General features: G+C 43.8%; 1 protein-coding gene across 7 annotated transcripts in view; it reads left to right on the top strand.

Annotated features, from left to right (window-relative positions):
* UBR4 (ubiquitin protein ligase E3 component n-recognin 4) overlaps positions 1–14,865 on the top strand; it is a 127,396-nt gene that overhangs the window by 72,908 nt on the left and 39,623 nt on the right. For all 7 annotated transcript variants that reach the window (XM_036914457.2, XM_036914461.2, XM_036914458.2 and 4 more), the window contains 13 exons: positions 1,109–1,205; positions 1,844–1,951; positions 2,398–2,514; positions 3,444–3,653; positions 7,478–7,627; positions 8,826–9,053; positions 9,813–9,891; positions 10,378–10,623; positions 11,480–11,648; positions 12,117–12,261; positions 12,832–12,917; positions 13,631–13,718; positions 13,976–14,169. In XM_036914457.2, coding sequence (XP_036770352.2) covers positions 1,109–1,205; positions 1,844–1,951; positions 2,398–2,514; positions 3,444–3,653; positions 7,478–7,627; positions 8,826–9,053; positions 9,813–9,891; positions 10,378–10,623; positions 11,480–11,648; positions 12,117–12,261; positions 12,832–12,917; positions 13,631–13,718; positions 13,976–14,169 — 1,917 coding nt within the window. The remainder of the gene's footprint in view (positions 1–1,108; positions 1,206–1,843; positions 1,952–2,397; positions 2,515–3,443; positions 3,654–7,477; positions 7,628–8,825; positions 9,054–9,812; positions 9,892–10,377; positions 10,624–11,479; positions 11,649–12,116; positions 12,262–12,831; positions 12,918–13,630; positions 13,719–13,975; positions 14,170–14,865) is intronic.

Below are 14,865 nucleotides of genomic sequence, written 5' to 3'. Positions count from 1 at the left end.
AAAGTTTATTGTCCTGCTGCTGTCATGTCACCTTTCTTCACATGTGCCTCATCCATTACTGAGCTGTTCTTAATCATTCGTAGTCCCCACATAGCTTGCTTAATTATCCATGGAGGCATGTGTGGGCTTTTATGTGTTACCATATTCAGAAGGACATTTAACTCATTCCTTCATTTCTTTTTGGAATGATAATTTATTATTCAAGACCTTGTACTGTGATACAACTTCTATTTTGAAAATATTCTGGGTATCTGCTAGGCTATATAATATATGAAAATCATGTTTTTTAATATACACATGTAGGCATATCATTTTTTATACACAGACTATAAAGAAAAATGAAGCAAAAACAGTTTACTGTGAGTGAATCCATTAATTGATTCAGCAAATATGCTCTTTAATCTCTGTAAGATTAAATTAAGAGATTAAATTAAGCTGCTCAGTAGCTTAATTAATTTTCATCTGGGCACTCCTGAATTGTGTTCACTAGAGATCTAGAGCACACCTTTAGCATGGAAGCCCAGCTGTGTATCTGCAGATGAATAAGGCAAGGCAGTGGCCGGCTGAATATATGGGGGACTCATGGGTCCAGTATGGAAAGGGTGGTTTTGAAATTTTACCCTAAGAAGAGGGACAGGTGTGAGGGTAAAGCAGTGACTGGCCTTCCTAAGGACTTGGGAAGCAAGAAAAAGGAAGGGTTGGGTCACTGCAACTAGATGACAGAGTTTGCAGATAGCCAGATCCCAGGAGATGAATGCCTGGATGCTGAATAGGGCATATGTAAAACTTACTATTGAAGGTTTGGTTTTGATACTGAGAACTAGGATTTGATTGCTTGAGAAATGCTTTAACTTTCCTGGAGTAGGTTTTCAGTACCATCAGTTGTATTTTAGAGTAGTTTTGCTCCCTTTTAATAGAATGAAATTTCTTCTGTGTTGGTGGTATACCAAATAGGCCTTTTTTTTTTTTTTTAACATTTTGTTATTGTTAGGATTATTCCTAAGTAGTAGGCTCCTTGTTTATCTTGGTAGCAGAAGGAAAGAGCTATATTCAGCTGATTAGTGGTTGTGTACTAGCTCATGTTTCATGTGTTTCCTTGGCCTTCTAGGCTGCACATGGTCCGTCTGATGCTATTGGAGAGACTCCTGCAAACCTTGCCCCAGTTACGAAATGTCGGAGGTGTTCGGGCCATCCCATACATGCAGGTATTGGCAGTTCACCTGGGTCTGTCGTATTATAGTTGGACCATTCTTAAGCATGCTCACACCTCTCTTCCAGAGGCTCCGTAAGGCATTGTTTGGCATTGGGTCATAGAAAAATGGAATGCAATTTTGAACTGTAAGTCATAGCCCTTCATTTCATTGATGAGAAGACAAAGGTCAGAGAACTTAAAGAAGTCCACAGTCATCCAGCCTAGTTATTGACAGAGCCAGGGGCAAAGTCTGCTCTAGAGAGTCCTAGGCTATAGTGACTCTTCATTAAGATTAGTATTAGAGTGTGGCCTAATAGCTGCTCTCCACTTCAGACCTTCCTCTGAAGCAAAACTGATTTTTAATTCCTTTAGCCCAGAACACTGCCCCATCTCAAGCCACTTTCAGTTGGATATAATATAGGTTAGTCAATTAGTTTTACAACTTTTTGCAAAACATTTTTTGTGATGCCAGGTGTGGCATATAACAGAATTTGACTCTTCTGACTCTGGGCACTTAAACTTGGATACCTTGGGATTTAGAACCTCTTGCTGGATTGTAGTTATGATTGACAGGTCTCTTCTGAAACACCTGTGTTTAGAGTTGTTCTTTAGGGAATTGGTGTCATGTTTTATCTCTCTCTTGACTTCCAGGTCATTCTGATGCTCACTACAGATCTGGATGGAGAAGATGAGAAAGACAAGGGTGCTCTGGACAACCTGCTGTCCCAGCTGATTGCTGAACTGGGCATGGATAAAAAGGTAACACTGGAGAGTCATACTGTGTGAAAAACAGAGATTGGCTGATCGTTGTTTTTCATTCCTCTTTTAGAGGAACTTCACCTGGTTTTAGGGGATAACGTCTACCAAGGGCTCTGGTTCTGTTGATTGAACAAATATGTTTTCAGTGCCTGCTTTGGCCCAGGCATACATTTGGGATTGGACGTAAATGAGGAACAAGACCGAGACCTCCTTATGGACCTTTTGTAGCTCACAAGGTGAAAGTAGTAAGTTTGTTGTTTGTCTCTGCATATGGCTTCCTAAGGGAATCAGGCTTTAGGTAATCCAGGTACCACCAAGGATACTTTAGAACTTGTTTTGTCTCTGATTCCATCCGAAAAACATCTAGTGCTGATAGGCTTGAGGAAATCTTGTTCAGAGGATGCTCAGGCTTAAAGTGGGTTTCTGGGCTCTGCTTCTGCCTGCAGGATGTCTCCAAGAAGAATGAGCGCAGTGCCCTGAATGAAGTCCATCTGGTGGTAATGAGACTTCTGAGTGTCTTCATGTCCCGGACCAAATCCGGATCCAAGTCTTCCATATGTGAGGTATTTTGGCTTTGAGCTTGTAGGTATGGGACAAGGTAGGATTGTTTGGTGCTAGGGCCAGGGGCAGGGTGTTAGTCCTATGTTAGAACAAAGCCACTATTGTTCAATTGGAGTAAGATTCTGAGCTGTCACCTCTTCAAGAACAGAGCCTCCACCTTTTTCAGAATCCCTTCCAAGCCCTGATCTTTGCCAATAATCCCTCCATTGGAGGGGTTAAAAAGGGTTGGAAGTTCCAAGTAGGGGACTGTTCTACAAGGCACAGAGTGGCTAAGAGGATTCCCCTTAGCCATGTTGCATGTTGCTATAAGGTATGGTAATAAAGCAGAGAGAAAGCAGCAAGTGCATGGTGGAAAGGAGATTAACACAACGCAGAGAAGGTAGAACTGTGGAAGCTGAACTGCATCCAATCTTAATGAGCTTAGGAGCTGTGGGGTTTGCTGGGATTTGCAAGGCTCTTCTAATGGTTTTATTTACAGTAGCTTTTCTCCTACTTTTTATTCATGTGATCACTCACCCCATCTCCTTTGGAAGCTGGTGCTATGGGAAGAGCCTCTACTGGGAGGGTGGGTTGCTAAGAAGTGCCTATAGTGGAAAGCTTTCTCTCCTTGAAATGGACTTTGCTAGTTGTCCAGGGGAAAAAGAGAAAACCCTCCAGTGTGTCCAGGTGGAAAGGCTGTTTAATCCTAGCCTCCTTGGCCTCTGGCGCGTGTGTATAGGGAGATTTGAGTTGAGAACTGGTGTTTGTTTTCTCTTACCATACAGTTGTTCAGAAGAGTGGGGAAATGTTTGAGCTAGTCGAGAAACTTTTAATTTAAGAGACTAACTCACTTCAAGGACAGCTAATTCTAAGACTGTTGTGAGTGTGTTTCTACCTCAGCACCCAGCTGGATCTCACACTGATTTACAAGCCCTCCCTGTTCTTTCCCCAGTCGTCTTCCCTCATCTCCAGTGCCACAGCAGCAGCCCTGCTCAGCTCTGGGGCTGTGGACTACTGCCTGCATGTGCTCAAGTCCCTGCTGGAGTATTGGAAGAGCCAACAGAATGACGAGGATCCCGTGGCTACCAGCCAGTTGCTGAAACCACATACTACTTCATCCCCACCTGACATGAGCCCCTTCTTCCTCCGCCAGTATGTGAAGGTGAGGTTTTCCTGTGGTGAGAACCACTCTTGTCCCTCATCCAGAGCCGAGCCTTCTGCTCATCACACTTCCTTGGTAGGTTGTACAGTTGTATTGAATAACCACTCTCCTAGCCTTCTGTGGGATTCTGATTCCTGCCATTTTGTAAACCTGAGGAATTGAGTGAAACTAGACAGTCATGTCCTTTCACACTAAGCTCCTTAGAAAGAGGAGAAGAGAAGGTATGAGGTAACATTGTCAGTTGTAGGTCATGTCCTAGTTCTGATCAACTGAGTCTGGGAATAAGTCCCTGGGAACAAGCATTCCCACTTACAGATATGAAGCTTGGAGAAATGCTAACCTTAGTAAGCCTCAGGTACAAGTGGGAAAATGAGGATACACATAGTATCTGCTTTTTAGGGTTATTGTGAGCATTGAATGAGGTCGTGCTTACAGAGCACAGTGCCTCGCTCTACATTGCTCGACAAATGTTATCTCTATTCTGAGACACAACGATGTTGAAATTAGGCCAGTTAACAGTACAATGGCCTCTAAATGTTCAAGAAAAGGGTCTTGTGTCTCTCACTTTAAATCAAAAGCTAGAAATGATTAAGCTTAGTGAGGAAGGCATGTCGAAAGCTGAGATAGGCAGAAAGTTAGAAAAGTGTAGCTAAGTTGTGAATGCAAAGGAAAAGTTCTTGAAGGAAAGGATTTTTGCCATTTCTGTTCCCTTGAATCTGCATGCGGGGGTGGATGGGGCAGACTAGCTGTGCTTCTTCCTGCAAGTTAAGAACCGCTTTGAGTAGCATAGGAATAAAACAGGCATAAAATATGAATCTGACTATCCTTTCTTCAAATAACCCTTCAGTGGTTTTCCGTAACTTCTAGGCCCAAAGTTCTTTGAGGATCCAGTTGTCTTCCTGCATCTGTAGCTTTACCACCTACAGTATTCCTGCATGCATTAATCTGTGCATTTCCCCAGATGTAGCTTGTTGCCTTTGTACGTGTAGCCCTTCTGAAATTACTTCCTTTCCTTCTGCACCCCTTTCTTTGCCCATCTAGCTAGTTCCCAGTCCTTCAAGACCCAGTTCAAGCACTGAATCTTTGTGAAAAACTTGCCCAACACACTATTTCCTGCTATGAAGTTGGATTAAGGTAGCCTTTCCCAGGGTTCCCAAAGTGCCCCATGCACACAAGTTGGGAGTCTCCCCCACCAAACTATCAGCAGAATTCTTTCTATACCTCTTTAACACCCCCAGTGCTTGGTATGGAATTGACAAATAACTTGATTATATAAGACATGTTGTACCACAAAACACTCACAGACTCTTTCTGGGGGACCACACAGCTTGCAAGATAGCTGTTGCTTCCACTGTCCTCAAATCTCTCAGCACCCCTGCCTCTCTGTGATGTGAACCCAGAATCTCTACCAAGTTTAGTGGTCCTGGCCCCCTTAGTTTATTTAAATATTTCTTGTTACAGAAAGTTATGGGTCTAGGAAATGGAATACATCTCTCATAGAAAGTTAAAGATCCTTCCCCACTATTGTTTTTTCAGTTTTTTCTCATTCAAACTCATTTTTGTTTAAGCAGAGTATAGGCATACCTCATTTTATTGTACTTCACTTATAGTGCTTAGCAGATAAAGTGTTTTTTTACAAATTGAAGGTTTGTGACAACCCTGTGTCTGGCAAGTCTACTGGCACCATTTTTCTAACAGCATTTTTGCTAATTTCACAGCTTTGTATCATATTTTGGTAATTCTAGCAATAGTTCACAGCTTTTCATTATTATTATATTTGTTATGGTGATCTGTGATCACCGATCTTTGATAATCAGTTACTGTTGTAATCGATTTGGGGCACTACCAACCCTGCCCATATAAGACAGCAGACTGAGTAAATGTTGCATGTGTTCTGACTGCTCCACCGACCAGCTGTTCCTCATCTCTCTTCCTCTCCTTGGGCTTCCCCATTCCCTGAGACACACTGATGTTGAAATTAGGCCAATTAATAACAGTGCAATGGCCTCTAAATATTCAAGGAAGAGTCTTGTGTCTCCCACTTTAAAACAAAAGCTAGAGATGGTTAAGCTTAGTGAGGAAGTCATGTTGAAAGCTGAGATAGGCAGAAAGCTAGAAACATGTAGCTAAGTTGTGAATGCAAAGGAAAAGTTCTTGAAGGAAATGAAAAGTTCTATTCCAGTGAACTCATGAATGATAAGAAAGCAAAGCAGCCTTATTGCTGATATGGAGAAAGTTTTATGGTCTGTGTAGAAGAGCAAACCAGCCTCAACATTCCCTTAAGCCAAAGCCTACTCCAGAGCAAGGCCTCAACTCTTCAATTCTGTGAAGGCTGAGAAAAGGTGAGGAAGCTGCAGTAGAAAAGATGGAAGCCAGCAGAGGTTGGTTCGTGACATTTAAGGAAAGAAGCCACGTCCATAAATACAAGTGCAAGGTGAAGCCGCAAGTGCTTACGGAGAAGCTGCAGCAGGTTATCTAGATCCAGCTGAGATCATTAATGCAGGTGGTTACACCACACAGCAGATTTTCAGTGTAGATGCAACAGCTTTCTATTGGAAAAAGATGCCATCTAGGACCTTAACTAGGGAGAAGTCAATGCCTGGCTTCAAAGGACAGGCTTGACTTTCTTGTTAAGGCCTAATGCAGCTGGTGACTTTAAATTGAAGCCAGTGTCATTTACCATTCTGGAAATCCTAGGGCCTTTCTGAACTATGCTAAATCTACTCTGCCTGTGCTCTGTAAATGGAACAGCAAAGCGTGGATGACAGCACATCTGTTTACAACACGGTTTACTGAATGTTTTAAGCCCACTGTTGAGACCCACAGCTAAGAAAAAAGTTTCCTTCCAAAATATCACGGCCACTGACAGTGCACCTGGTCACCCTAGAGCTCTGATGGAGATGGACAAACCTATTCTGCAGCCCATGGACCAAGGAGTCATTTCAACTTCCAAGTCTTACTATTTAAAAAATAGATTTTGTGAGGCTATAGCCGCCATAGATAGTGATTTCTCTGATGGATCTGGGCACAGTAAACTGAAAACCTTCTGGAAAGGATTCACCATTCTAGATGCCATGAAGAACATTTGTGATTACAAACAATGTAATTGATTACAAAATATCAACATTAATAGGAGTTTGGAATAAGTTAATTCCAACTCTTCTGGATGGCTTTGAGGGGTTCAAGACTTCAGTGGAGGAAGTCACTGCAGATGTGGAAACAGCAAGATAACTCGAATCATAAGTGGAGCCTGAGGATGTGACTGAACTGCTGCATCTCATGATAAAACTTGAACAGATGGGAAGTTGCTCCTTTGGCTGAGCAAAGAATGTGGTTTCATGAGATGGAATCTACTCCTGGTAGATGCTGTGAAGACTGTTGAAATGACAACAGTGGATTTAGAATATTACAGGAACTTAGTTGGTAAAGCAGTGGCAAGGTTTGAGATAATTGACTCCAGTTTTTAAGCAGACAGCACCACTGCTGCAGAGAAATCACCTGTGAAAAGAAGAATACATTGATGCGGCAGACTTCACTACTGTCTTATTTTAAGAAACTGCCACAGCCACATCAAACTTCAGCCACCGTCACCCTGATCAGTCAGCACCTGTCAGCATAGAGGCAAGACCCTCCACCAGCAAAAAGATTGTGATTCGCTGAAAGCTCAGTAGACTTATTGGTCGGTGGTAGCTCTGGCTTTAAAAGGTACCGTTTACCAGCTTCAGTCTGTGGTATGCCTAGTGAGCAATAAACCAACCTTTTACCTAGTTGTGGTCACGGGCAATTGTCAGTCACGGCTTCTTACATGAATGTTCTTTTCCCAGGGTCATGCTGCTGATGTGTTTGAGGCCTATACTCAGCTTCTAACGGAGATGGTACTGCGGCTTCCATACCAAATCAAGAAGATTGCAGACACCAATTCTCGAATCCCACCTCCTGTCTTTGATCATTCATGGTTTTACTTTCTCTCAGAGGTAAGTGACAGTCCCAAGCATGTGCCAGTTGAGGAGAGGACACGAGCTGTGATTGCCTTTGTGGGCCCCTTTTCATCCTGACCCCCATGGTGCATATACTGTAGCTGCTCCCTCCCACCAGTTAAGTCTTGGTGCTCTGGAGTATGCTAGAAGGGGAAACTTGAAGATGTGTATCTGAGAAAGCCATCCACTTTAGTTTCTGATTCTGAACACTTAAGTCCCCCCACAGATGGTGATAACGGACAAGTTTAATAATTTAGACGCTGTCTAGAAAACAGAAGTAGACTAGTTAAATTAATGGAGAGATTTTAATACAGGCAATTGCTTAAACAGACTTAAAGAAGCAATAGATAAAAAGGGATTATTGAGGTAGCAGAGAGAGAGAACTGTGAGCAGCAGCCCCCAGAGCCCTGTGTGTGAGCAGCGGGTACTACCTGGATGCTGGGTCCTTAGGTGCTTGGAGGGCACGAGATGCAGGTAATTTTGGAAGCTCTGAAGGAAGCAGATGAGTAAGACCAGTTGTACTTGCTTTGTCCTTGAATGCTAAAGGAATGAGGGAGGCAGCCAGGGTGGGGCACCATGGCTAGGACAGCAGGCAGACAGGAAGGAGCTGGCCCCATTCCTCCTGCCTCCGGTATCCCACTAGTGCTGCCACCTGTTGAGAGCCCAAGAGGGGCTGGCTGGCAAAGAAGCATTGCATTTAGCGTGACTCCAGCCCCAAGGCCACAGAGCAGGGTAGAGCTGGGTGGGTTTGGAGCCAGCCAAGAGATGATAGCTTAATAACCGCCACAGCAACCATAAGGTTAAGTCTGGGGAGGGTAATCTGTTAGCAGAACCCAAGCGACCATTTCAGGTTACCATGTCACAGCCCCAACTTTTTTCCACCTCTTTTAATTGAAAGAGAGATTGGGAATGTTTTTTTCTTAGGGTTTCACTCTGGGTGGGCTGGAATAGAGGCCAGCTTCCCTACAGACTCCTAAGTACTCCAGGAAGGGCAGTAGGAATATTGTTCTTTTCCCACCTTGGATTTCTTTCTTTCTCCTGGTCCCTGAAGTTCATCAGAGGCTAGCTTGGCCCCAAGGAAACAGCTTGGTTTGTGTTTTGCATAGTTGTTCCTAACAGTTCAAGGAAGCCCAGGGGGCCGTGACTGGTACAGATGTGGTTACAGAGTTGTTGACTCTGTTGTTCTCTGCTCAAGTATCTGATGATCCAGCAAACTCCATTTGTGCGCCGTCAAGTCCGCAAGCTGCTACTCTTCATCTGCGGATCCAAGGAGAAATACCGCCAGCTCCGGGATTTGCACACCCTGGACTCCCACGTGCGTGGAATCAAGAAGCTGCTGGAGGAGCAGGGCATATTCCTCCGGGCGAGTGTGGTTACAGCGAGCTCAGGCTCTGCCTTGCAATATGACACCCTCATCAGCCTGGTATGACGAGGGGGAAATGGGAGGGAGAGGGCATGTAATGAGGCTCAGCTAAGTAGGATGGAGCGGTGGGGGGCTTTTAAATATGTAGAGAGCATCGTGGCCAGGATAAATCCATAATACCTGCCTGGGTGCTCTACCATGTGGTGTTGGCTTCAGGGCCAGAGGTTTCCCTCACCATTCCTCCCCCACCTGGCAGTGGTTCCTCCATTATGAGGAGGGTGGCCGGGCTTCTTACCAGTGTTGCTTGCTCCTACCGTGGGTAGGGTCAGCCTGAAATTTGTGCACCTCTCATTTTGTCCTTGAAGATGAAAGAAATGGTGTATTAGTGCCTGAAGCTAAATTGTTTAGACTTTGGGGAGTAAACTGAATATATTGCTTAGGAGCATCTAGAAAGAACATCTTCAGTACTAAGGACTCCTAATCCACTGTCCTTAACTACTGTGCTTTTAGCAAGAGAGAAATAAACTGGGTTGTAGTTTCCCAGGTTGTGTCCTGTCTTTCCTGGTACATTGTTGAGTGATCTGAAGGGCCCCTGACAACAAAGGGCCTTTGTACGGTGGGGAGTCTTATGTAGGTGGCTCAGTAAGAACCTCAGTATGTGGACTGGTCCCAGGTTCACCAGGTCTCTCGATCCACTTGCATAGAGGGCCGTGTCCTTGCAATCCAAGGCTGGAATGATGATCCCTCAAGGCAGCAGGTGTGGTACGGTGTGGGCTGCTTGGTGGGGTCCCTCAATCTACTGCTTGGTTTCCATTTCAGATGGAGCACCTGAAAGCCTGTGCAGAGATTGCTGCCCAGCGAACCATCAACTGGCAGAAATTCTGCATCAAAGATGACTGTGAGCAGTGCATGCCTTTTGGTTTCTGTTACTTCTTCCTTCCTTCAAGAACTAGTTCTCGAGGCCTGTATGTCAAGCACTACACTGAATGCTAGATGTAGCCAAGAGCAAGATGTATAGACAGAACTCTGCCTAGCAAAGGAATAAGTACAAACTGAAAAGGGTGGTAAGGATTGGTGGATGATTTGGGAGGCTGTGAGGATGGAAAGCAGGAGTATCTGACTTCCCGATTGTGGAAGTATAACGCTAAAGAGCTTATGGAGCCCGGAAAACCGTCTTACTCAAAGTGGGGACCAGTGGGCAGTCCCTGTGCAGTAGGTGGGATGCTGGTCAGGTATTTCCACAGAGGGTGTAAATCCAGCAGAGAGAACTTGGACAAGGAAGCTGCTGGGAACAGAGCAGTCCTGGCCGTGTGGAGTTGCTCCTGTTCTCATGTTTAAGTCTAGAGCTGTCTAAAAGCTGAGCTGCTGTCTGCTCTACCTACAGCTGTCCTGTACTTCCTGCTCCAAGTCAGCTTCCTGGTGGACGAGGGTGTGTCCCCCGTGCTGCTGCAGCTGCTCTCCTGCGCTCTGTGCGGCAGCAAAGTGCTTGCTGTGCTGGCGGCCTCTGTGGCATCCTCCAGTGCTTCCTCTTCCTCAGCCCCTGTGGCCGCTGGTTCTGGGCAAGCCGTGGCACAGGCAAAGGCATCCACTAAGAAGAGCAAGAAGGAAGAAAAGGAAAAGGAGAAGGAAGGTGAGTCACCCTTTTGTCTTGGTGACCCAGGTGATGTGTTTTCCTCTCCCTTGGAACACATGGTATATTTTCTTCTGAAAGGGCTTTTATCCTGATTTCGGGGACCTAAAACCTCAGTGTCTTCCAGTGTCTGCTTTTGGTCTCATTTAACGTTAAGTTGAAAGTAACACATTAAATAATGTGACTTCCCATACCAAGTGTCAATAATAGGAAAGGTCAAAGTGCACTGAACCTTTTAGTAAGCCAAGTCCCTTTTTCTGTGAAATAATAATACTTGCTCTGTGGAGAGGTTGTTGGCATTAAATGATGCTTATAAATGTACCTGGCAAACTGTTAAATGCTCTACAGATTATTTTAGCTGATCCTTATTGTAGCTATTTTTGCTGACTTGTTACCATCAGAAAGGCAAGAAATCCCTTCTGCTTCATTGCTTTTCATGGTCCATGGAGGCCTGAACTGGTGAGCTGAGGTGGAGAGCGATGGAAGTGGTTCATATTATCCCAGTTAATTATTCAGATATCTCTGTGCAGGTCTGTAGTAATGTTGGCTATTTTAGATAACAAACTTTGGAAAGGGAATTCCTTCTCCAGAGTAACTATGTTTATTCAGTGCCAGTTTTATAATCCTTTATCCTGTGCCTTTTTTTTTTTTTTTCTACATCATTAGATGTTTCATTTGGGGCTGACCTTTTGTACCCTAGTAAACAACTGAAAATTGTTTTTAGATTACAACCATTTAGTTGAAGCTTTTAGACCTGGATAGACTCCCCTCCCTCTCCCATCTATTAACACTGGCTGTAGGACCCTAGACCACTTCTTTGTATTCTTCAGCCCTCAGCTATGTGCTCATCTTACAGGTGAGAGCTCAGGCAGCCAGGAGGACCAGCTGTGCACAGCTCTGGTGAACCAGCTGAACAAATTTGCAGATAAGGAGACGTTGGTCCAGTTTCTGCGCTGCTTCTTGTTAGAGTCCAATTCTTCCTCCGTGCGCTGGCAGGCCCACTGCCTCACACTGCATATCTACAGGTAGGGGCTGGGGCTTTGTGTTGGTTGTCAGCATGGGTCTGGGACCAGAGTGGATGATGTAGTTCTGTCTTGGTTTTACGTTACATACTCATGGTCACAGTGTCAATATTTACAGCAGCCTGAATCCTCTTACGTTTTTAGCTGTTAAACTGATGTTATAAGCAAGAGATGATCTGTTTTCCACTAAGAAGGCTATATTTAGAAGCTTGTAAAATGAGCAGGCTTGACTATTTACAGTTTTGCTGTTTAGTGATGTTGGGTGATGGAAATAGACCACCTCCTGAGGACACAGACAAACCATGCTACATGTGTTAGGATGGATTGTCAAAAGAGTAGTGAGACAGGTCACCTTTATAGTTGTGGGAAAATAGATGCATCCACAAAAACTGTACGTAGACCTTGTTGATAAATAAAAGGTACCTCAGGGTTTTTTGCTGCTTGGTAATATGAACTGTCATTTATCTGCAGAAACTCTAGTAAATCTCAACAGGAGCTCCTGCTAGATCTGATGTGGTCCATATGGCCAGAACTCCCAGCCTATGGTCGTAAGGCTGCCCAGTTTGTGGATCTACTAGGATATTTCTCCTTGAAAACCCCACAGACAGAGAAGAAGGTAACAGCTGATTTACATCCAGAGGGGCTAACTTGCCATATTTAACCTTTTTTCTCTCAAGAACATTGTGACCAACTCACATGGGGGTGCAAAGATGAAATCTCTTTTAGGTATATGTTTCCCAGTATGTATACCACATAGATAATACACACTAACAAAAAGGTACAGTCCAAATTTGGCAATAGAAGTAGCGTAAAGTAGGGGAGAAAATGCAATTCATTGAAATTGCTTGGGAAAGAAAGTGCTCCTCTGGGTTTCCTGGCAGCCCTGATTACCCAAAAGTGTTTCTATAGTTAGTAAACCATTGTGTGACTTCTCCGTAGAAATGAAAATAATCGTCCTTCACAGGGTCTAAAAAGATGGACTATCACTAACATTGTAGAGACTTGTGAAGAAGAGAGAATCCTTTAAACAACTAGGCATTAGGCCCAGCTTTGTATGTCTCTGACTGGGGTCTGAGAAGTCTGGTACTGCTTGGACAGGGTCAGCTAGTGAGCAAAAGGCAGAAGTCTTTCTCAGGAAGACTGTCCCTGGGCTTTAACTGTGGTCCTTTATTGATTTCTGTTTCAGTTGAAGGAATATTCACAGAAAGCTGTGGAGATTCTGCGGACTCAAAACCATATTCTCACCAACCACCCCAACTCAAACATTTACAAGTAAGCTTTATTCTGTGTTCTCCCTATTTGAAATTCAGTCAGCAGTCTGAGTTGCTATTTCCACATTGATTGTCTCTCACATAGGAATTGCTATGCCCCTGTCTAGTTGATCTTTGAAATCCTTCCTCGTAGCTGGTACGAGGTACTTGTACATAGAAGGTACTCAAAATGTAATTGTGGAATTAGGGTTTAGTAAGCAGTTACTTAAGAAGGTCTCTATTTTCAAGAATATAAGTCTAAATTAGTAAAGTATATAGAAAATGACTATGTTTTTTTAAAAAACCAAACTTTTGAAAGAGAGCATTGGTTAAACTGACAATGTATTACTTCCCTGATTTAATAATGACTGGTTTTTTTCTCCAAACTTTATTGAGGTGTACTTTACATACCAGAAAATTAACTTGTTATAAGTACATAATTCAATGATTTTTAGTAAACCGAATTGTGACTTTTTGAGTCAGATTTTAGTGTAACTTTAGGATTCCCCTGACCTCAGGACAGCTCAGAAATAGGAAACATGTAAGATCTAAGCATTGAAATTTCCTTCCTGTGATTTCTGAACTCTGTTGGGTTTTCTCACATTGCCTTCTGTTTCACTAGGATGGGGCTGGCATTGGGGAATATTGAGCCATGGCTTTTTCATGGTTTCTTTATGAAGCACAGTGCTTTCCAAAGTGAAAATGTCCTTATACTGAGACTGTTCTCTTCCTTAGCACCTTGTCTGGCTTAGTGGAGTTTGATGGCTATTACCTGGAGAGTGATCCCTGCCTGGTGTGCAATAATCCAGAAGTGCCATTTTGTGTAAGTGACATCTACAAAGTGATTTGTAATCCTGAGGTACAGAGCTGGTGGGTTTCTTGTTTCCAGAGATGGATTGTTCCCATCTAGGTGTTCTCTGCTAATGGCTCGTCACCAGTAGTGTGAATCTTTACTTGCCATGCTCGTTGCCTCACATAGAAACTATCCATGGATGGTGGGTTACATTGATGAATTGTAGATGACAGGATGAGCCACTAGGATTGAACTAATCCATTGTTTGTGTGTACTCTTGTATTTAGTATATCAAGCTGTCTTCCATTAAAGTGGACACGCGGTATACCACCACCCAGCAGGTTGTGAAGCTCATTGGCAGCCACACTGTCAGTAAAGTGACCGTGAAAATTGGAGACCTGAAACGGACCAAGATGGTGCGGACTATCAACCTCTATTACAACAACCGAACTGTACAGGCCATCGTGGAGTTGAAGAACAAGTATGGGCCTTCAAATTTGGGGAGGGGCAGCAGGCCTGTGAGGCTCCACATCAATTGTTGGCTTTGATTGCTGGAATCGGGTAAAGCAGCACATCTCTAGAGGCCCAGTATGTCCTCTTAATCCTCTCTAGTCATGATTGAGGGGCAAAAATGAAACACCAGTTTCTAAGTGTGTTGACAAAGGTTACTTTAAAATCATGTCCAATGGAGCCCTCAGGTTCTTTGGAAGCTTTTCAACATCCTACCTGGGGAGGGGAAGCTAAGTAAGGGGGACACCAGGCTTCTCATATCCATGTTAACTAGAGCAGTTCTGTTTTTATATAAAACCTTCTATGTTGGGAAGTAGTGATCATTTTCTGGATGAAGATGCTGTTCTTTTGCTCATAAAGTAGGCATTATTTCAAAGAAGCTTCTGGAGCACAGAGTCCTTCCATTTCTGCATGGTGCCTTCCCTCTGTACCTGCTGATGTTGGCTCTTTGTAGCTCATGTATCCCATTGTCTGAATTGGGGCATGATGTTTATGGGCCAGAAAAGGCACTAGCATGGGTTATAGATGACGTTTACAGAGATGGAGCTATTGTTGTTGAAGTGTCAGTCATTGCTGTTGGGTGGAGAACAGAGGCAGATACTACTTGAATATTAAGATGTACATTGCAGGTCTACACATAGAATGGAAGAGGGGGAATAAAGCTAGA

The sequence above is a fragment of the Manis pentadactyla genome, chromosome 4 (genome assembly GCF_030020395.1).
Source record: "Manis pentadactyla isolate mManPen7 chromosome 4, mManPen7.hap1, whole genome shotgun sequence".
Lineage (NCBI taxonomy): Eukaryota > Metazoa > Chordata > Mammalia > Pholidota > Manidae > Manis > Manis pentadactyla.
Note: the sequence above shows the minus strand (reverse complement) of the source record. Positions and strands in the feature narration are given on the sequence as shown.